At 36.5% G+C, this 23,006-nt stretch overlaps 1 protein-coding gene across 1 annotated transcript in view; it reads right to left on the reverse strand.

Annotated features, from left to right (window-relative positions):
• Positions 1-490: 490 nt before the first annotated feature.
• Positions 491-23,006, reverse strand: part of LOC116163399 (vacuolar protein sorting-associated protein 16 homolog) — a 38,998-nt gene continuing 16,482 nt past the window's right edge. The window contains exons 7-15 of the mRNA XM_031477300.1: positions 5,753-5,878; positions 5,577-5,704; positions 5,364-5,508; positions 4,999-5,133; positions 4,783-4,944; positions 4,587-4,736; positions 4,293-4,540; positions 828-1,028; positions 491-778 (exon numbers count right to left, since the gene is read on the reverse strand). Coding sequence (XP_031333160.1) covers positions 637-778; positions 828-1,028; positions 4,293-4,540; positions 4,587-4,736; positions 4,783-4,944; positions 4,999-5,133; positions 5,364-5,508; positions 5,577-5,704; positions 5,753-5,878 — 1,437 coding nt within the window. The 3' untranslated portion in view covers positions 491-636. The remainder of the gene's footprint in view (positions 779-827; positions 1,029-4,292; positions 4,541-4,586; positions 4,737-4,782; positions 4,945-4,998; positions 5,134-5,363; positions 5,509-5,576; positions 5,705-5,752; positions 5,879-23,006) is intronic.

Consider the following 23,006-nt stretch of genomic DNA (forward strand, 5'->3'; position numbering starts at 1 on the left):
GGTCGAGGATGTCCACTGAATGTAAGAGGAGCAAAGTGTGTCCACGCAAGGAGCTCTCCAAGGAATCCACCCCTTTGTCTATTAACAATGAAGAGGGGAGCTTATTAGGATGTGCAAATTCCCTATATAAAAGCAATTGAATAACGAGAAAAAATCTTCAAAACGTATAGAATAGAAAACCCACTACAAAAGTAAAGTTGTTTGATTTTCTTAATCTTGTCGCTTTTCGATGAGGTTTACTACAAGCTTTAGTCTTACCTATTTGAGACGTTTGCTTTTCTGTTTCCCACTTCCAGTACAACTTTATTTTTAAAAACAAATCTATTAGAAAGTTTTTGTGTTTCGAACACTTTCAACATTTATCGTTGTTTGCCATGCGGGTATATCCTCCATATAACCAACAAGTACCGTTTTGATATTTTTTTTTGAGAACACTAGTGACTCAAATGTTGTAGTCAATGTTTTCACGTTTATCAATAATTAAAGGGTGTTTTAAAAAAGGTTACATTTTCAAGTTATTTTGTATACATAAGATATACCTATACATTATATGCTTAGTAAATATTGTATGTATGAGTAAAGTAATTGACTATAACACATATTTTTACATCACAGAAGATACCTAGCCAACTACGCTTACTTTCGCGCACCCAATAATGAAATTTGCGCATTAATTTTCTCTGACAAACTTGATTGAGCCGCAGATTTACTTTGGACATACAATAAACCTTGAATGTCTCTTTGTTCATAGGCTATTTGGGCAGCTTCTTCGAGTTTACTACAATAAATTGTGTGAAGATTTTATAAATCAACTTTAAACGACTTACTTTGCTTTTACATAGTATTTTACAATAATATCTTCACTAACTCTGGGAAGATATTTAACAGCCTCAGAAATGTTATTCTTCTCCAAGCACACATCTACAAAATGCGCATATCCAATAGGTGATTTTTTACTTTTTGAAAACTTTTCTAACTCTATCCAGTCATGTGCATCGGCGAGGCACTTAATTCTTAGCCACCAATATCTGAAATACAAATTACACAAGTTATACCAAAAAATTATAAATATGTATAACTAGCTGCCCGACCCGGCTTGTGTGTATGATGTTTGTTACAGAAGAAATTAATACCTTAAAATTTGGATTAAAACTCCTTTTGCTTTTCTGAATTATATTTGCACCAAATGATGTCATTTGGAATGGAATACACAGTTGTAATGTTGAATATTTTGCAAGAAATGCTTCGATAGAGGGTTTTTGCCCTGAAAGTTCAGGTTCAGTGGTTCTGGTGGCGTTGTAAGTTGCACTAATTTGACCTTTCCGTTTGCACAACATAATCCTGCCAATTCTAGTCGAAACCTCGGTCGAAACCTTAAGTGCACAAAGCACTGCAATGTTGACAAATTTTTGACAAAACTGTAAGAGACAGCTTGCCCTCTTAGTTTTCTCTTCACTTTCGAAGATTATGAACTTGGCTTGCGATATGCATACGCCGGTATTTTGACGTCTCACTTGTGGTATTTTCTTATAACGATAAACCTCGTCAATGAAAAGTAAAACACACGAAACCTCAGACGAAAGAACACCACGAAGAACAGAACCACATTTCTGCTTTTGTAATACAAAAGAAAGGATAGGTAATTTAATATGAATGAATCATTTACTTTTGTCGTTGAGTGAGTAATACCTATAAAGAGCGCAACTTGACCAATCTATGCAGAAACTAACTGATAAATCAAATTTATGCTGACAAATAAATGCATCATTTCTTAAAATCCATCAAGATGTTTAAGTATCTCGGTTCTCGGCGACTTCGTAAACGTAGTCGAGTCCCTGCAGTTGTAACACAGCTTACATCCGTTTAATCAGGAGCGTTTCTATGGAGGGTCTAGGGAGGCCACCATACCCTCCAAAAAATATTCATATTAAAAAGTTGGATCTAACCTCGTGTCGGCCGAGAAATGATAAAGACATCTTGCTTGAGCCGACTGGGCGGGTTGCTCGACCAGGTCGTCCTTCTCGTTTATCGGTCGACCTCTGACGCAAGGTTGAGGCGTTGAACCCAACTTTCTGCATAAGGCTCACTATACGCTACACGATTAGACGACAATCCACAAAATGAGGCGAATTTGAATATAACAGAATTTGACCAGAAGGAATTGTTTGGAGTATAGACATCATATCATCAACTTTTTGGACGATAATTAGCAGACACTTGGATTTACATTATAGAACCTATAACTGCCGTTTTCTTGTTCCCAAAAAATACTATCTCATTGTCCCTGCACCATTGAGACATTTTTAATACAACGTTTTGTTTCGGATAAATCATCACAAACTTTATTTTTTTTATGGCCCGCTAAAAAAATACACACGCACTTTTTATTACGAATGCAACGATGTATGTACGTTCACACAAATAAAAACAACAGTTGGAAATTGTTGGTTTCAACAGGATGGTGCACCCGGGCACAACATCTTAATCGTGCAACCATATACCTATCTAACAATTTTTAGCGCATTTCCACAAAAAGAAAAAAAATGCGCTATTGTGGCCACTTTGTCCGTCCGTGTCCGCTCGTTCGTTGAGACGCTACTAGTTCTTTATCTTAAGAGCTATTATTCTACTTTTTTCGCTATTTGGTTCATTATGGTGTCGAGACTTGTATCCAAGGAAGGATTTTTTTCTGTGTTTATTGCTATAAAAGTTATTGTAAAAAAATCAAAAAACCGTTTTTTCGGGTTTTCTGTCATATCTTCGGACGTAATCGAAATTGTTTGGTTTTCTTTAAAACAGCATCATACGGTTGTAAACGGTAAACGATTGACGCCATCTATTAGTTATATTGCGATTTAAATGACGAAATTATAGAATTATAGAAATCTTGTCCTGATAATGAGAAACACAACAAAAAAAGAATTATTTAATTTGGTGCAGTCGTTCTGAAGTGATGCGCGTACATAAATTTCGGCGATTCATTTTTATATATATAATAGAAGAGACAGTTTTCAAGATTTTTGACGTTTGACTAGTTCTCTTTTCAGCCCTGTACCTATAACCTAGAATTTAAAAAAGTCTACCAAATCAACAATACTGATGTGATGCTACATGCGAATGATTTAAATTTTGATAGCCTCTCTACAGGTTGTTTTAAAACTAATGGTCAATTTTAATAACTTCAAACCTTAAAAAGCTGATTTTTCCAAATGAACATACCTTATTATTTTGCATTTTCAAATGTTGAAAAAATTGTACACGGTTCAATTATTATATTCCCTATACCTATCTGTTATGAGTTCAGTATTATTTTGGTTTTTTCAAAATTGTAACCGTTATGAACTTATTTTTAAGAATTATAAGAGATTTAATTGTACCATATATCTCCAGATATAAATAAATTGGTTCTAGTGAAGAACTGATTTAGGATGAGAAAAGATTTTGTGGAAATGGATGCACTATAGAAATTCGAGACGCGACTATACGCACGGCGGTCATCAGAGGATCCTATAATGTATTGACAAAAACAGTGACTACGTAAAATAAAACCTCAATTGATTTTGAATTGCTGCTTTTCAGTTCTCACTAAGCATTCATTTCAGGGTTTGAGGTCTCAGCAATGAGACAGACCATTCAGAACACTGTGGTTTTTTTACTTAATCGGTTTCAGCATGAAGACAAAAACGAGTTGCAGACACATTCTAACTTCCTGATTTGTCAAAAGGATTGGAAAAAAATATTACTAAAAAAAAGTAAGTCTAGAGTCTATTTCAAAACCTAAAATATTTTTTTGGATTATTCAACCAAATCCAAGACCAAATCTAAAGGTATCATAGATTTCAGTCAACCTTTCTACCATTGTTTCTGTTGGATGAAGCAAACGTCCTCTAAGCCAATTAATATTTCATGAGTACCATTCTTGCTTCACACCAAACCCAAATCGAACCGGCGTTATGGTTCAGTGGAGAGTGTTGGAATATAAATCCGGAGGTCGGGTGTTCGAACCTGGGTTGAAGTGAATTTTTCATCTGTGGCAGAGATGGGAATTACTTTAGACTAGTTTCAAGCATTCTGCCCGCTATTCCGAATTAGGTTTTCCTGCAGTTTTCCTAATTCCTAACGTAAATACCGGAGTAGTATAGAACAACTTAAGACCTTCTGCAGAGGCACCTCTAAAAAACATTATGCGGGTCACTCTGTAATTGGGTGCAAGCCTGTTGAGGGCCCAGACCAAGAGAGGGATAATAAATACATAAATAAATAAATAAAAAAACCCTAAACATTTGATTTACCTTCGATCTGGTATTTTAAAGTTGCTTCTCATTCTCTCTGCTTCCTTGATATCTTTTAATTCTAAGAGCCTTGTACAGGTATCGTGAACAGATTTACCAACAAGATCCTCATTGATTTTATCTTTTAATGATCTTTGATATTTCAACAACCTAAGCGCTTCCTCGCATATGGAAAAGCTCACGTCATTTCTAGCTTTTTTGTAAGCTTCAACTGCTGATGTGAGCGAAGCGTCTTGAGTGTGAGTTTTCTGAAATTGTAATTAAAGTGATCGCACAACAACAACAAGCAATTACCTTTTCATCTAAGCTTTCCAAAATAAAACCTTGCGCTTGTGAATTAAAATCATCTTCTTGAATGAATATTTCATTTAAAGCTTGCGGATTATGTTGGCGGCAATATTTGATGTATAGAGATAAAGCAACCGGAAAGTTTCGAATTGTCATCTGAAAACAACAAAATCAACAAAATGAGACAATTTTCACGTCACACCTTAAAATCGGCCAATGGCATATTATCACGAAGTCTTAAAATCACCATATACACTAAATCAGTGTCTCCACTCTCGATAGCTTTAAGAAGTGCTGGCTTATTTTCGTCTAATTTCAGAAGTAATTGCACTTGCTCACTTGCTTTCGACTCATGATCTAATAACTAAACACACAATGTTATATTAGTATTAATCTGTCAACTCAGTACATCACTTACCTTAATTGCCAACTGTTTTCGACCACAATTGGCGGCCGTAGTCGCAATATCACTGTACGATATACCACTTGCATAACCAAACTTATTTGCTATTTCTCGTGCTACAGATTCCTCATCTAGTTGTGGTTGGCTGACCTGTAAAGTAAGAAATAAAGTAAAATACAAATGGACATGCTTACATTTTGGAAACTCTTGCATTTGTAACGAATAGGAATTGAACTGAAACGTTTAAAAAAGCGAAGTGAAGAAAATTGTACCAAATGCAATTTAAAAAAAAAGATGCTCTGTTCCGCATAACATTTTTACTAGTACAAACAGTTTTGTGAACTCAAAAATATAATTAAATGAACATCTCACTACTGTACCTTATACTTAGCCCAATGAACCAAAATACGACTACTACCATCCTTGTCCGGCATTTTTAAATACTTAGCAATGCATATAGCTAGATAATATTGACGACGTGTAACCAGTCTGTCTAATAAGAATTTATGACCAGAATAAAACAATCTTTAATGATTATTAATTAAGAAAATATAAGTAGGTATTACTTTTTACGATTCGTTTTCAAAGGATACTCTGTAAACGTGATCGGAATACCAATCCTCCTATCTCGAACAGAATTTAAAACTCTCAATAGTCTACACATTCTAACATAATCCTCAGAATCGATGCTTTCGACAAAACATTTCCCAAATTGTGCTGCCTAAAGAGAATAGTGTTAAATAGATTTGTGTTCTAATGTATAACTTACCCGTATGAGCATTTTTTGAACGTCAGTATCGAATTCGTAACCGGCCGCTTCGATGCACTGTGCTACAGCTTTAGTTAATGCGTTCTTTACCAAACATATATATTCGTCCGCACGATGGCTTCTTTTCTAAAACAAAATACAAATGTTTATTTTCCATAAAACACGGTTTTATAAAACTTTTTACTGCTTAATGTTTTACATTAATAATAACAATAAAATTAAAGAACACATGTTTAATTTACACAATTATAATCATTTGTTGCATAAAGCCCGTTCTACATGCTGAAAGTTATTTCATGAAAGTCAAAAGTGAAATAACTTTCCGAAAATGTTTGAAGTGACGGAGGCGCTTTACATGCTGCAATTCTATTTCATTTCCAAGTGAAATTTTGTTAATATCAACCTCAAAAAAATATCGCTGTTTGATATAATATTTGTAACCACTGGAAATATGGCTTTTATTAGCTTAAAGAAATCAACTGGACAATTCAATGAACTTTGACAATAACGACAAATGACTATCAGATGATAACTAGATAAAATATCATATCATTCTTCTCCTGTAGAATTTTCTTCTCCTGTAGAATTTTCAATTCCACTTTCTACAACAAAGTTTTGAAAACGCGATGGTGGCCTTCTAGTTCGAGTAGACCTTCTAAGCTCTTGTTCCGTTCGAAGATCCATCAGAAGTTTGTAATTCTTGTGAGGCCTCCGTCTCTGAAGTTTCAAGACTAATGTCATCTTCACCCTCGTCAACGTTGTTTGGGAAAGGCGCTAAATGACGATTTGTTACGGTTGACATTTCTCCATTGGCTCTTCTAATTAAAGAGTAGTAAGGATTACTCTCGATAAGTTCAGCTTCTTCTACTAATGGATCGGTCTTTGAGTGACGAACATTTTTTTTTACTAGAACAGGTCCAGGCGTTGAAAGCCATGATGGTAGCGAATCCCCGTTTGGTGATCTTCGAGGGTACGTGAATAGTTTTTCATGTGGCGAAGCATTAATCGATGTACAAAGAAGTGATCGGATACAATGAAGGGCATCTTTAAGTACTTCCTCCCAGTTTCCAATTGATAAACTCTTGGAACGTAGACTGAGCTGAATAGTACGCCAAAGTGTTCCGTTCAAACGTTCCACTTGACCATTACCCTGTGGATTGTATGGGGTCGTTCTTGAGGATGCAATGTTTGAGTTTTTTAGGAAATTTTTAAATTCTTCAGACATGAATGAGGTTCCTCTGTCGCTGTGTATGTAAAGTGTATATTAAGGCGTTCGAATGGAGACGTAGCCTTAATTAGTTGACCTTTTGCTTTCAAAAATCTTGGCTTAATTTCAGCGCACGTTGGACACAATGCAATCATCTCTTTTACATCATTTGCTGTATACGGTAGGTTTTTAGAGCGTATCCAATGGAACATTCTACTTACTCCAGGATGGCAAAGCGCATTATGAAGCTGTTTTAATTTGTCGGTGTTCATGTACGCACAAACTCGTGACAGAGCGTCTGCTGTTGTGTTTTCCGAACCTGGTCTATATATAATGTCATATTTGTAGCAGGATAGCTCTAGCCTCCAGCGCATTATCTTCTCATTTTTAATCTTGCTATTGTGATTTTGATTCAACATGTACGTTACTGATTTTTGATCCGTAATTAAAAGAAAGTGTTTCCCAATCAGAAAATGTCTCCATTTCTTAAGACTTTCAACAATTGCACAAGCTTCCTTCTCTATTGATGAATGTCGACATTCTGGATTGGAAAGCGTTCGAGAGAAGAAAGCGACTGGACGACCCTTTTGCGTAAGCGTAGCGGCTATAGCAAAATCCGAGGCGTCAGTTTCAACAGTGAAAGTTTCATCATCATCTATTGCTTTCTTTATGTCTGATTTAATCTCTTGGAAGCATTTTAGAGCATCAGGTGTTAAAGGAAAACTTGAAACACAAGTTAAAGGTTTTATCTTCTCCGAAAATCTTTCAACCCATTTTGCATAGTGGGCGAACATTCCCAAAGCGCGTTTGAGTTCTGAGTTTTTAATGGGAGCTGGAAGTTCTAAAAGGGGTTTCAATCTCTCAGCGTCTGGTTTGATTGTGTTATTTTCGACAGTATAGCCAAGTAGATCGATTTTTGTTTTCTTAAAAACACATTTTCTTTCATTTAGTGTTAAGTTATATTTTCTCGCCGCATCCATAAACTTTTTTAGATTACGTTCATGTTCTAACTCATCTTTACCACATACTGTCACGTCATCTAAGTATACAACTGTACCTTCTAGTTTCTCTCTGGTTATGATGAAGTCTAGAGTCCTTTGAAACGCTGCTACACCATTGGTAACACCGAATGGAATTCTTGTAAACTGGTAAAGTTGTCCGCAGGCTTCAAAAGCAGTGTAGACTTTCTCTTTATCTAAAATGGGCATTTGATGATATGCGCTTTTTAAGTCGATCTGACTGAAAATTTTGTATTTCGATACTTTTAAGACGACCGTTTCCATGTTTGGTAATGGGAATGCATCCAATTCTGTAAACTTGTTAATAGTCATAGAGTAGTCTATTACTAGACGTTTTCGATGAGGGCCACCTCCCGCTACTAGGACTTGTGCTCTCCAGGGAGAAATGCTTGGTTCTATTACACCGTCTTCCAGTAATTTTGATATTTCTTGCTTGATAAATTCTTCGTCTTCTATACTGTATCGACGACTCCTTACGGCGATAGGTCTGATGTTAGGTGACAAATTAGTAAAAATAGATGCTGGTGGCACTGAGGACTGCATTACGTTGCAGATGCGTAATGGTTCATGGGGACCTCCTAATTCAAATTCAATTTTACAATGTTCTTTTAGTAGGTCGTGTCCAACGATTACGTCCGCGCAGAGATTATCGACGATAAGAAGTGGTATCTGCCTGTAGTTGTGTTTATTCATGGTGATATTGGCGAAGCAAATACCTTCGACAACTGATACTTGATTCAGCGAGGCTAAGTTGACAGACTGTGTACATGGTTTTTGACGTAATTTCATTAAGCGCGCGATCTTGCTGTTTATAAAACTGACAGAACTGCCAGTGTCAACAAGAGCATCAGCTTTATAACCATTCACCGTGATTAGAATAGTTGCACCTTTCAAGCTTGACGATGAAGCGGCAGATATTGTACTACAGTGAGATGAGCCGTCATCGATAAGACTGTTGACTGTGTTTTTGAACGAAGCCGAGTTGCTGGTAGCGTTTCTTGATTTACATACATTTGAAAAATGACCTTTTTTAGAACACAGGTTACATATAGCACGGAAAGCTGGGCACTTAAACCTTTGATGTACGTTACCACCACAAAAGAAACAACATCTCACTGCTCGTGAGGATGGTTCAAGTATTGTTTGTGATGGTCGGTGTTGTGTAGCCGCTGCTATGTTTGATGCTGTATCTTGTTTTTGTTCGTATATAGCATTAATTTGCGGTGAATTGTTACTTATTATTAGCGCGTCCTTTTCAGCTGTTTCAAGTGCAATAGCTTGGTCAAGTGCTTCGGCAAGAGTAAGTTTTTTATTTTCTAGCAGGCGTTCTTTGATTTTACGAGAAAGCAGGCCGGAGATTAAGGCGCTACGGATTGCTTGTTCTTCATGTTCTTGAGCGATAACGGTTTCGAAAGAGCAATCTTTTGCTGCTAAACGTAAAGCTCTTACGTAGTCAGAGATGTTTTCATCCGCACGTTGTTTCCGGTTAAAAAGGATATGCCTGGCTAGAATTATATTTTTAGGTTTAATATAAATACCTTCTAAAGCTGCAATTGAGGCTTCGTAAGTTTCGCAAGTTTTGATATGTTTGTAGATTGAAGCTGACAGGTGATTTACTAAGAGCTTGCGTTTTAATGCATCTGGTATTAAATCAGTTTTTACTTCTTCATTCAAAAAACTTTCGAACGTTGACCTCCAGTGCTGCCATTGTGCATCCGCTTCTGCAGCATCCGGTTCTACGTCAAATTTGTCAGGATGCAAATACCTCGTGATAGGAAAACTAGTTGACGATGGGTTTTCGTTAATCATTTCTTTAAGCTAATAAAATTGATATAATATTTGTAACCACTGGAAATATGGCTTTTATTAGCTTAAAGAAATCAACTGGACAATTCAATGAACTTTGACAATAACGATAAATGGCTATCAGATGATAACTAGATAAAATATCATATCACTGTTAATAAAAAATATTTAATTTCAATACCGACAATGGTTAGGGTTCCACGAGAAAATATTTCACAATAATCTGCCTTTACCTCTGTCAACCGACGCAAATGACCATCAAATGATACAAAACATAACATTAATTTTAAATATCCAATCTTAGAATTGGCAACCCTACAATCTCTGCTGAAGTAAAAGATTTCATGTCTGAACCAAAAAGTTGAAAGTTCTGCACAGTTGAAACGGATTTATCGATAAAACTAATGAAAATAATAGGATTTGTATCTGAAATAGTTGCTGCGGGCCAAAACTGACTAAAATGATACTGCTTGTCAACCGAGTTGTCAACCAATTCAGACCCACTCCAGGTACTTTTATGCTTGGACGAACGGACAGACGGACGGACAAAACCTCGGACAAAACGCAAATAGCACATTTTTTTTACGCTAAAAAAGAGTGATTTTCGTTGGGGTCGTTTCATCATTAGAGCTCAGCGAGTACATAAGTAAAAATCGGTTGGAAGAAAGGCATTCTTAACCAAACGTTCGAAGCGAATCTATGCATGTCGAGCATTTTTCGATCGCGTATTGAATTCTTGATCAAACTTTCGAGGCAACTCTACGTAATGTAAGCGCGGTTATTTTTAGATCACCTAACACGAAATTCTTCGCTAAGCTTTCAAAGCGAATCATGTTCATGAATTCAATGAATCATTCTGATCTTGTGCTTGTTACAAGGGGTGTTTCCTCTGCGGCAATGATCAACGAAGATCTTGCAAGGGTAGCCAAGGCATCGGACAATCACTCTTTGAAAATAAATGCAACTAAATCTTGCTTCATCGTGTTCTGTAGCGATAAACTTAAAAAGCCCATTCAAGGCAAAAAAACGTGCCCCAAAAGCCGATTGTGTAAAAAATCTGGGCGTTTCTATTGATAGTAAATTAAGGTTTACTAAACACATTGACAACCTTATTGCTTCGGCTTATTATCAGTTAAGATTGTATTCTAGTCGTCACATTCTTAGCATCAAGCACAAGGCTGTTCTTCGTTATGCACTGGTTCTATCACGGTTCAATTATTGTGACGTGGTATATGGACCGTGCTTATTACTCAAAGACTGTGACAGAATCCAGCGTGTCCAAAATTCATGCGTGCGCTTCATATTTGGAATTAGGAAGTTCAAACGGATCTCTCATACCTTACCAATGCTAGGATGGCTCAATATGATGGAAAGAAGGCTTGTTCACTCTTCTCTATTTTTTCATAAAATATTAAACAGTAAAATTCCCCCGTATCTCTACCGCAAAATTACCTTTCGTACAGACGTGCACCACTTAAACTTCATCAAAACCTATTAGGTTACTAAAAGTCCCTAAATTAGAACTGAGCGATCTAAAGAAAACTGAACACTTTTGAAAACAAAAATTTCGATGCTTCACTATTAATTAAATCCCAAATAAATGTTCGAAAGGTCATAAATACGTTAAAAAACAGTAACTGCAAAGACATCTATGGCTTAAGTGCAAACTTAATCAAAAGAAACGTCAGCCTATTGATTAAACCTATCACAGTAATTATTAACTCCATAATTAATTCTGGTAGTTTTCCGGATATGCTGAAAACTGCTGTTATTATTCCAATACCCAAGAAAGGTAATAAGAATGACATCAGCGCGTACAAGCCTATATCCATTCTTCTCTTCCCATATTCTCGAAAATATGCGAAAGAATTTTAAATTAAGACCCGCGTCCCGATCCCTCGTGTTCTCTTGCTAAGCGTGGAAAATTACCCTAAACATTAAAATTGTACTATACATATACAGATGGCAGTTGCGAAGTAAAATGTTAAATATTTGGGTTATACCATGGTTATACAAAACTAGATGCCGCTTTTGGCGCTTCATAAAAGATAACATTGATTAAATTTATCTTGAAAGCTGATAGCTGCACTCGAATGCTGATAGCAAATTATACCTCTTTATACCGGTTGTAAAAATGAAATTCAACTCGCCGTCTACACGAATGAGCATATTTGAACACTCATGCAGTGGTAATTTATCCTCGAAATTCGAATTTAATTATAAACTATCAAAGGGACAAATATCATTATGGATCTGTATTTTGAAATGATTTTTTAGCGACACGCTTGTTTTGCAGGTTCTTGTACGCGATTATTTTTTATATACCTAATGATTGTAACGAGTGGTTTTATTTCGCGCCAAATTTCATTAAAAAATTCGAAATTTCTTGTCATGATAGTGCAGGTCACCCTGTATATTTCATTATTTGTTCCGGTTAGAAATTTTGTGTTTGGGCATTTCGGTTCGCTCAAGACTATGGTCCGATAGATTTAATTTCGCTCAGATTTAATTTCGTCGTGGGAAGAGTGCAAAGCTGATTGACGTCATCATGAGTAATGCGAGTTTGTTTGTCGTTAGTTTATCAACTTTGGCGCCGACTGGACCGAGAATAGGAGCGGATGTAGCAACGAGCCGTCAACAGATAAGGCCTTTCCACGTCATCAGCAGAAAACCGTGAGATCAGTTGGGTCAGCAGTTCTTTGAGGTTAATGACGAAGTTAGAGTGGGTTAAGTCTTATTTATCTGAACCAATGGGAGAATTTCTAGCGGGAGCCATTTTTGTTTTATGGTAATTTGGGTGTGGTTTTTTCATTTCAATTCTGAAGAAGGGGATCGTTTTAAAAAAGACTCGCGGTTAGTACTTCAAGCGGTCAACACGTACCTTGAGCGATAGTTTTGGTACACTTGGCGGTTTGAGCCACCGGCTTATTTCGGTTGCTCCCAGTTGCGTGCTTTTTGCACCCGTTCGAAGTGTTATTTTCTTTGCGCGTTGATTTTTTGGCGAAGAAGACCCAAGTTTCAATCCGGTGATATTTTGGCGAACCTTTGAGCTTCACCCCATTATTTTGGATGCAGTGAATCGCGTTAGGATACGTTGTGTTTTCTCGAGGATACATAATTCAAAGTGCTGCCCTAGTCCTCAAGGCGCAGAATTTCGGGATCCGCCCCAGTTGGAATTTCCTACTAGTGCCGTAAGGTCATTTGTCGAAGGAGCGCTGCGTTTCGGAGAGATATTTGCCCCAAGAAGAGCTGGTGAAATAATACTTTGAATCATCACAGTTTCCCGTCGGATAGTGATCATAAAAGTTTGTGTTCTGCCGTACCGCTAACTCAAAAATTCATCTCCCGCAGGCGGTCAAAGCTAATAAACTAATAAAATAAAAATTAAATACACTGTGCTGTGTAGAAACTTTGGCAACTAGCCGTCTCCCACTCGCCACGCGAAGGATTTCCTGGACTAAGTTTCCGTTCAAACACTAAACTTTGCTTTCGTTCCGAGGAAGGATAGGCACCGTGGATTTTTGTTTCCGTGTGTTAAATTCAAGCCACCCCTAGGAAGTCACAGAGACCTAAGTGTCAGGTTTCATCACATCCACCCTGTACCAGAGGAAAGAGCAGTTCACAAGATCGGCTGTACAAATGTTGTAAAGGTTAGTCTAATTAAATTTGTAATATTCTGTAAAATTCCACTTTTTGGTAATTAAGCTATAGAAAAAAAATTTTTGATTTGATTGTTTATTAAAGTCCAATGAACGATTACCAAAGAGTAGGATAAATTTTTGTGTTTATTTAAATAAGTCCCAGCCCACGCTGGATTAAAAACCGATTACCTGTTGTTGCAATTTTCAAACTGTAGAGGATGGCCACCCCTTGAGTAAATTAGTTTCACCTGTTAGGATTTTTTTAGTTAGTAGTTGTCATTGTTAAGCTAGTGTTTTTACAAGTAGAAGAGAAGAACTGCTAGATCCCTGTAAATTGTTTATTGTATCGCAAATCTCATTTCAATATATTATCTATTTGGTTTCAATGTGCCTGTCTTTAACGAAGAACGAGGGGAAGGAAAGGGAGGAGTAGGAGTTGAGGCAGGAGACTGGTAGGCGGCAGGTTAAGGTTTGTTACGCAGTTTCAAAAGAGTTAAAAGCCCACCGATTTGAGTTAGCCGGAGCATTTATTTTTATCGATTGAGCAGCCTAAGAAGAGGACGGTTTGCCTTGCCGGGCGGAACCGATGGTAATTTTCAAGTCCAGAAGGAACCCCCGTAGCATGATAACGATTGTCATGTTATGAAGCGCATTTGGTTGATTGCATTATTTAAAAAATTGTACTACACTTTTTTGTTAGACCAAGCAAAATATATTTGCTTCCCGCTCGCCTTTGCTAATCAATCAACTAATCGAACTAATCAACGATATTAAAATTTGTACTCGTATAAACCAAAACTGTTCCTAACATGAAAAAACGCTACTTAGACTTACTCAGGTGCTAAAATAATTAATTTATTATTATTATTATGCCAGCTATTGAATAAAGTTCAGATTCTTTATTCAGTGGTAAAGTAAAATTAAAGGTAAAGAACGCATCGCATGTTTACTTCATTCTCAATAATCTGTGTAAGTCAGACCCCGGGCAAAGATATCCCCGGGCTATGTTTTTAACGCCCTGGGCTATATTTAGCTCGACACCCCCGTAACTAATGTTTGTAATAGTAAAATTCCTTACTTAGTGACCAAGTTTCATACGGTTATTTATCTGTATTGATGAAAACTAGAAGTCGACGAGTTCTTCTTCCCAAGAAAATCGGTACATAAATAACGACTTTGACATTTTTTGTGAACAAAAAAAACACATGGACCACTTCTTGGGCATTGCGCAATTGAATTTCCCAAGAGAATCGATGCATAAATAACAATTTTGACATCCTTTAGATAAAAATATTTTGGTCGCCAAAAATAGAAATGTATCATTTCTTGGTCATCGAGCAATCGAGCTTGATCGTTTTCTCAACAAAATTGGTGCATAAATAATAATTTTGACCAATTTAGGGCTATAACACGTGATGAATGCCAAAGTTCATTTTTGATAGTCAATACGAGGTTTAGCCACTGAGCTATAGTACGGAACGACACGCAGACGGACGGAAATGTGAAGTCATAAGCGCACCACTTTCGTGGATTGCGCTAAAAACGAATTCCTTCGGCAGAACACAGCAAATTATTAATATTTTTCCTGCCCGCTCTTAGTAACTAATCTGGCTACGGCCCGAGCATTCAGAAGGGGCGATTCCTGCAAAAGGTGGTGTAAACGATTTTATCGTTTTAAATGGTCCATTTGGGTCCAAATAACATGTATTTGAACAGTACACACCCATTTTCTCCTGGCACAACTTTTGACAGCCAAAAAACTTCAAAATGTTCGTATTTTTTTCAGTTTTTCGCTTAAAACTCGAAAACGGTCTATACTTTATATGGATAACACTTCTTTAGTAAGTATATTAAAGAAAACACAATTCTGCGTCGATCAACAGTGAAAAAAATGAACAAGCAAACAAGCAAGGAGCCACAACGCACTAAGTTTTTTTAGAAAGCTTGGAAAAAATCGGTGTTCTTTGATCGCTTGTAAAATTTTTTCTATTGGACCGATTTTGTTTGTTCATCTTTTGATCACCGCCGAATTTCTTTAATTTCTTTAATTCACTAAATAAGTGTTATTCATTAAATATGGACCGTTTTCGAGGTTTAAGCGAAAAACTGAAAAAATTCCAAACATTTTGAGGTTTTTTGGCTGCCAAAAGTTGTGCCGGGAATAAAATGGTGTGCACTTTCCAAATACATGTTATTTGGAGCCAAATTTATTTATTTATTTATTTGTTATCCCTCTCTTGTTCTGGGCTATTTAAAACAATAAAATCTTTTACGCCACCTTTTACAGGTCAAAATTATCTGCATAGTGACTATGACAAAATTAGAATAATTAAATTAGAAGAGTAGTTGCGCATAGGTTTATTAAAACATTCAACAAATTAGTATTTTTACGGAATGCTCTGTAAATTTTTAGTATGCTTTTTTTATTTAAAAAAGTGCGCTATTGTTTGCGTTTTGTACATTTTTCTGTCCGGATCCCCTTCCGCGGTATTGAACTCATTTTAGGTAATTGCGCTGAATTTTTTGCAGAGTCTTCAAATTTTGTTGTTTTAAGCCTCCCCCCCCCATGAATTGTTTTTTGAGATGCTGTTTGGAAGTAAAAGGTGCATCATATTCATTTGCGTCTTTTTGTGTCAGATTTGGTATGCGCCTGGCAAATAAAATTTTCAAAATGGGAGGTGGGGTAATCACACTTTTTACCGTTCATGGTCTAATGAAAGGTGTCATCGAAAGGGATTGGTTTCTACCACTTTCCTCCGCGACTGCTTTTAGAGATAAGAGAGTGACGTGGAAAGACGGAGGGGCGGAGGGCGGAAATGTTTTTACCTTTCATGGTAATCTGATGAAAGGTCTCAATGAAAGGAACTGTTCCCTATCAACTACCGCCCTTTTCGCCCACATTTTATCAGAGTTGGAGGGGGGGGGGAGGTTAAACCGGTTCTCCTCGGCCCTTTTACGTGATCGGTGATAATTTCTTATATTCAAAGAGCACAGTGTCGGAGGAGAGTACTCAACAAAGGGCGATTGGGATATCTGAGAGGAGAGCATCCACAAAGGCAAAATGGATCGTCTGGATACAATACAGGATGTAACTTAAAAAACGCCTCAACCTGTAGCGCCTACAGTTTTTGTCCGAATTAAATGCAACAAAAACCATATTTCATGATTGTAAACATACTACAAAACGGCCGTAATTAGAATGTTTTAAATTATTATTATGGTTGACTTATATATTTTAAATTGCATGATTATGTTTTGTTAATTGAATTTGATATTTGATTGGAATTTTTTACACAGAAAATTAAAGAAGCTGGTTTTTCAAAATTTTCTAGCATGTCAAGGAAACAATCTTCTTTACGCATCGAATGTAACAAAAATCGTGAGAAATTTTATGGAATGCCATGGAAACAACATTACACTTTACTGTGGTTGCTGGCTAAATTTTTTTAAATGGATTTCAGTCAATTAACTGATATGTTGCAAGTGTACCTCGAGTGCAATAAAAACCGTGGGCAAGCAGTGCATCTGTATTGCAAACGATTCCCTAATCGAGATCCTGCGACCACGAAACTTTGTTAGGCTGAAAGAAAACATGAAATTTAAGGTTTAACAAGTACCAATTGTGCACAACCCTTGTGCAAGTAAAGCGCATTCTTTTTTAACACCCCTACGAAATTTCTTCCATAAATAAGAAAGTTGGCACTGCACATCCTACACACAACAAAATTTAGAAAATAGCGCTACATTTGCTTTTATTCCAAGTAGCTATGTATCAAATTTCATTTAAATCCCTCCATAAATAAGAAAGTTGATATGGCGCTTGCGCAAAAACAAATTTTGAAACTGGTGACAAATTTTCTTTTATTCCAAGTGGCTATGTATCAAATTTCATTTAAATGCCTCCATAAATAAGCACTGCGCATGTGCAAAACGAAATTTTGAAATTGGCGTTAAATTTGGTTTTATTCCAAGTGGCTATGTATCAAATTTTATTTAAATGCCCAATGGTTATATTTCTTCCAAACGTCCCAATCGCCCTTTGTAGGTACTTTCGTTTGATAATTCACTCTTAACATATAAGGAATTATAACCGATCACGACAAGGGATAGAGGAGGAAGACTATGGTTAGTATAAATTAATTCCTTTCGTTGAGACCTTTCATTAGAGTACCATGAAGGATAAAACTAGTTCTACTCCCCCCCCCCTTCCCCTCCACCCCGTACTTTGATAAGAGGACAGAAAAACGGGCAGTAGTTTGCAGAAAAGTGTTCCTTTCGTTGAGACCTTTCATTAGAATACAACGAGGAATACAATGAGAGACAAAATTAATTTTTAACCCCTTCCCCCCCTCAGGCCCCGTCGCTCACTGATCTCAAAAAAGAGTCGCACGGGAAAGTTATAGTTTGTACAAACCAATTTATTTCGATGAGACCTTTCATTAGAATACCATTAAGGGTAGAACACTGTAAATCCCCCCCCGCCAATGTTCTAAAGCCCATTAAAGGCATGCGTATGCAAAATCTGAGACCAATTGGTTGTCGTATGTATAAGCTATTGCCCTTTTACTTTCAAAAACAACATCTCAGGAAATAATTCTTGCCCCCCCCCCCCTAGAAAGGGAAATTTGATGGCCTTCAAGGTATAGGGTATCTACTGCAAAAAATTTCATGACTGTAGGACCATTAGTAGTTCAAAACGGTAGAAGTGGGCCCGAACGGACGAACGGACATAAAGCAAACAATAGCACATTTTTTTCATTCTTAAAAAATGCGCTAAAAAACTGAAGAGAGAAGAGCGCCTCATGCGTAATAAATCCCATATGAAGCGGGCAATTATCACTCAATTACAGTGATAGGTAATTTCCCTCTATGTGAAAGATACCGCCAATAATTTCTTATAGACCCCGTGTCTATAGTAACAAGGCAAAATAATTAGTGTTTATCAACGAGTGCTTTTTGTGCTAATGAGGTTTATGCTAATTTGAACTAAATCAAAGATTCTAGAAATACTGTAAGTACTGAATTAGACTCGTTCTTTAAAATAAACCTGATAATTTTTTAAGATTGAATTTGGTTATTTCCATATTTTGTTACAAGCAAGAGCGCTTGGTCAAAATATGAAAATAGCTCATGTAGTTTTTAGACAACATGCTTTCAAAAAAATGTATTATTATGATGCACTTGCGTGTAATTCCTACTTGCGAAAATTTTAGATTTTCCAACGCATACATTTGTTTCTAAAACGTTTACCTACCTACTACCTACTACAAAACGCTTATTGTTTACTGAAGAACAATATATCATTCAATATGAGTGATAAGGTATAATCGTTGCATGAAATTATTTTTCATTCGGCGCGGCAATTACAAAATACGAATTGTGAAAATATAACGCGATAGGTAATAATGCCATCCTTCATATAGTGGCTGAACTACGAAACAGTACGGACTGCTACAATTTTACAATTAATGGACATGGGTGTGTGTCTGCGCTTCATTGTATTTTGTATCTCGCAATTCCAACAATTACGAGAAAATGGAGCAATATATTAACAAACAAAGTATATTAGGTTCAACACTGAACCTTCTAGATCAATATCAGCTAATATGAAAGTGTAATTTTGTTAAATAAAAGCAGGATTGTTGGAATAGCGAAGGTCTGTTTTTGATGCGTTCCGGCGGTCTTAACAAATAATGTCTTATTTGGAAGCTAGTAATTTACTTCATGATAAACAGTTTGGCTTTCGTAAAGGTAGAGGTACCTCGAATGTGATCATTGAATTTATGAGGAGCACGCTCGAGGCATTTGAAAATGGATTCAACACTGTGGCAACGTTCATAGACATGTCTAAAGCATTCGACTGCGTTAATCACGAAATTTTAATAAGAAAACTAAGACTTGTTTATAACTTCGACTCGAATAGCTGTTCCATAATATCACAGACAACATATACTACAGACGGTCAATCTTAAGGGGAAAAAGCACGCCAAGTTTTGTTTCACATGTCCCCTTATTTAAAAACCTGCTATCCCTCTATTTTGCTCCATCTATTAGCGCATACAACAATGTGTTGGTTCTTCTACAGATTTCTTATTTTGGAATGGTTTTGCAAATTGTCTAGGGAAAGAAGTATTGATACTTTATTGTTAGAAAGCTGTCCCACTCTCGCAAGAAATCCCCATATTTACATCTGGGCGAAGTGCTGATAATCTTTGCAGGTACACATACAAAGCAAATATCACTTCATATTCGCAATTACGTATTACTCGTTGTCTTTGGGTGCATAAGAAACGATATAACTTGCACCACTTTTCGAATTCTCGAAAAAAGTGTAATCTCCGTGTTTTTTTATATACCTACGTACTCTACTTGCCTACTTGTCTCTCCGTTTGTGGAATAAATCTTGCAATCAGCAATTTAACTTCATTTAACTTGGGTAACGAAAACCTAAACATAAGCAATTTTCGAATGAATATTTGCCTCATCATGTAATAAATCCCATTTGAGGTGTGCAATTATCGGTCAATTACGGCGGTAATTGCATTGTAGAAAACGAAAGAGCCCTGCGCTAATTGCACATTTCATGGGAATACACTTAACAATTTGATAAGTAGGTAAGGTGAGTTTGTAATGTCTATTCTGGAAATATTCCCCCGAATTACACTCGTGCATCAAAATAAACCTGATAATTTTTAGCGCATTTTCCAACGAAATTGGGTGCGCTACTGCAGCCACTTTCTCTGTCCGTCGGTCTGTCCGAGGCCTTAACTACTCCTACAGTTTTCAAGATATTTAGTTCGTTCTTTTTGCATTCGGTAGCGTATCGCTCTGGCACCTGAGTCAAAGAAAATCTTGACGATTGAACTGCGCAAAGGCAAATATATCGCATATAGTAAAAATCAGATGTGCGCATGCGCAGACTGCGCAATGCAAACTTTTTATTTATGGAGATATTTCTTTGAAATTTTAACCAAAGATACTTATAGTAAAAGCAAACGTATTGCATATTGTAAATATCAGATTAATAAGCGCATGCGCAGGACGCGCAATATCAACTGCGCAGTAAAGTGTCAACTTCCTTATTTATGAAGATATTTCTTTAACATTTTAACCATATATGCATCTAGTAATGAAAAACGTAGCGCACATAGGTATGGCATTTGGGGAAGTATTGATCAATTTATGGAAAATGCGCTGAAGTTACTCGCCTTAGGGCGAAAACCTTTTTACTTGTTTATTCAAGTATCTTATCAGTAAAAAACTGCGTTCGGTTATTTTCATAATTTGTTAAAAGAGCATTTTGATGCACTTGTGCAATTACCTACGAAAATTGTCACAAAGCAAAGTTTTAATAGCGATCCTCGAGATGGTTTATAGTTTTGTATCTATTACTGTCTGCCGGTTTAGTGTGTTGTCACTTCACTCAACGAAACAAGCGCTCGTATGAATAAAAGTAAGCAAATGCTTATACTTACAAAATTCAAAGTAAATACTCGTAACTGCCCCTTCATACTGGTCTGTTTAGCATGGTTTAGCAGCGCTGCACTGCGTCCTGTCCTTCTGCTTAGAAGCGCTGCTAAGTCACCCAGTGCGAAGGAGCACTTACGAGTATTTACTTTGAATTTTGCAAGTATAAGCATTTGCTTACTTTTATTCATACGGGCCCATGTGTATTGTATGCAAAAAATCCCCTGAATCCGTAAATGACAGTCTAGCTGACCGGAAACTCCGGGAACATATTGCTATACACAAGAAAACGAAGAAAAAATGGGAAAATATCGTTTTTTCGCATTTAACTTAATTAGGTATCTCCGAGGGTATCTCGTTAACTATTCCTCTTACGGAAAAAATGAAGAGAACGATTTGTTTAGAATCGATTTTTCTATCAGATACAGTTGGTATGATTTTTATTAAACAGAGTGCCAAGGGCCTATTATAAAGTTACTTTCTTGTTCTATTTCTGGGGTTTCCACTAAACTAATTCCACAGTCCGTCGATTTGCAAAACTCATCGGGACAACAGAGACAATTGTTGGAATAGGTTGTTTTACGGTTCCACCATCCATAAAAATATTGAAAACGCTCTGGGAGTCATCCAGTTTGAAAGACAAAGCATCGAGAAGGGCGTATCAACAAAAACAAATGTTAATTTTTGGGATTACTTTTTTTGTATTTTTCCAGAAAAAACAATAACATTTAAAAATGAACGGTTCTGTACCAACTGAAAATTCTATTCGAAACAAATTCATTTCTATGAGCTCGAGCATTAGTTGACGAGATAATTGGAAGTCAAATGCGAAAAAAACTGCATTTTTCCATTTTTTCTTGGTTTTTTTGTGTATATAGCAATATGTTCCGGGAGAATCCGGGCAGGGAACTACTTAGAATACACTTGGTTTCGTTGTGTGAAATGCCAACATCCAGTTGGCTTTATACTTTTGGAGCTAATTGGCTGGACTATGTTGACCCTACACATTGACATAAAATAAATAAAGTTCGTTAAGTGCTCCCTTCCCTAATCAAAAAATTTTGTGATGTTATTATCACAGATCATGGTATAATAAATATCACATATACATATAGGTAGGCAAGGCCGTGCGAGGGGGGAGGGGCGAGGGGGGCCCAGGCCCTGGACGCCAATTCTGGGGGGCGCTGAAGTGAAGTCGCCCGTCGTCGCCTTCGTCGGGAGCGTCAAAGGCGTGAGTGAAAGATTTACCTCGAATTATATAAACGAATCGGTAAATACTCTTGTTTCGTATTTGATAAATTCAGAATCAGTAAAAATTTAAAAATTAAAAACTGTCGCGTTTATAAAGTCGGTAATTCCATGGAGTTAGGAAATCAAACAAAAGCGCCTGCATTTGCCATGTTTGATTTCAAATTGCCATGGCACCACTGATTTTCTTAAAAGCGCAAGTTTTTAGTTATCCAATTTCTGGAATTCAAAGTTCAGAAAATTAAAAGCTATAGTATGCATGGATTCGTAATTTGTTTCCCTACAAAAAACCTAAATAGACTTTCTCTCTAAAATAATTACAGAAGTCAATAATCAGAAATGAAAAAATTACTATTGCAATTCCTATGGTGCCTTGTTCAAGTCACCACCCGGTATAATAATATATTTATTATGGAAAAACAAAAATTATGTTTATTATTCTAATAAAATCTTTCCTTGTCCAACCTCATAATTTTATATGTGGAGGCTAAATTTAGTTTCCGCCCTTGTGTATAATAACCAAATTCGCTCCATCAATTTTTTAAATGTTTAGAAAAGCGAAAAATGAAGAATTAAAATGTATCCTCTTTCATGTAATTTATGATGTTATACAAGTGAGCGGTGAGCGCTTATCTTATCTACGTAAAGGCCGGCGTTGAAGCCGAGGAAGTAAGGTTTGAGTATATGTATTTTATTTTTACAAAAATGACTCCATCTATTACACACTTTTATCACACACAACAGTTTTCTGTGCGTCTACCACATTTTACAACAAATTATTTCGACTGCTTCAAGGTAGACAACACACTAACCGTACTCTATTAGGTGTTGCGTTTATTTCTACAGCATTGCATTGACCGTCTGTA

Source organism: Photinus pyralis, unplaced genomic scaffold (assembly GCF_008802855.1).
Source record: "Photinus pyralis isolate 1611_PpyrPB1 unplaced genomic scaffold, Ppyr1.3 Ppyr1.4_LG2, whole genome shotgun sequence".
Classification (NCBI taxonomy): Eukaryota; Metazoa; Arthropoda; class Insecta; order Coleoptera; family Lampyridae; genus Photinus; species Photinus pyralis.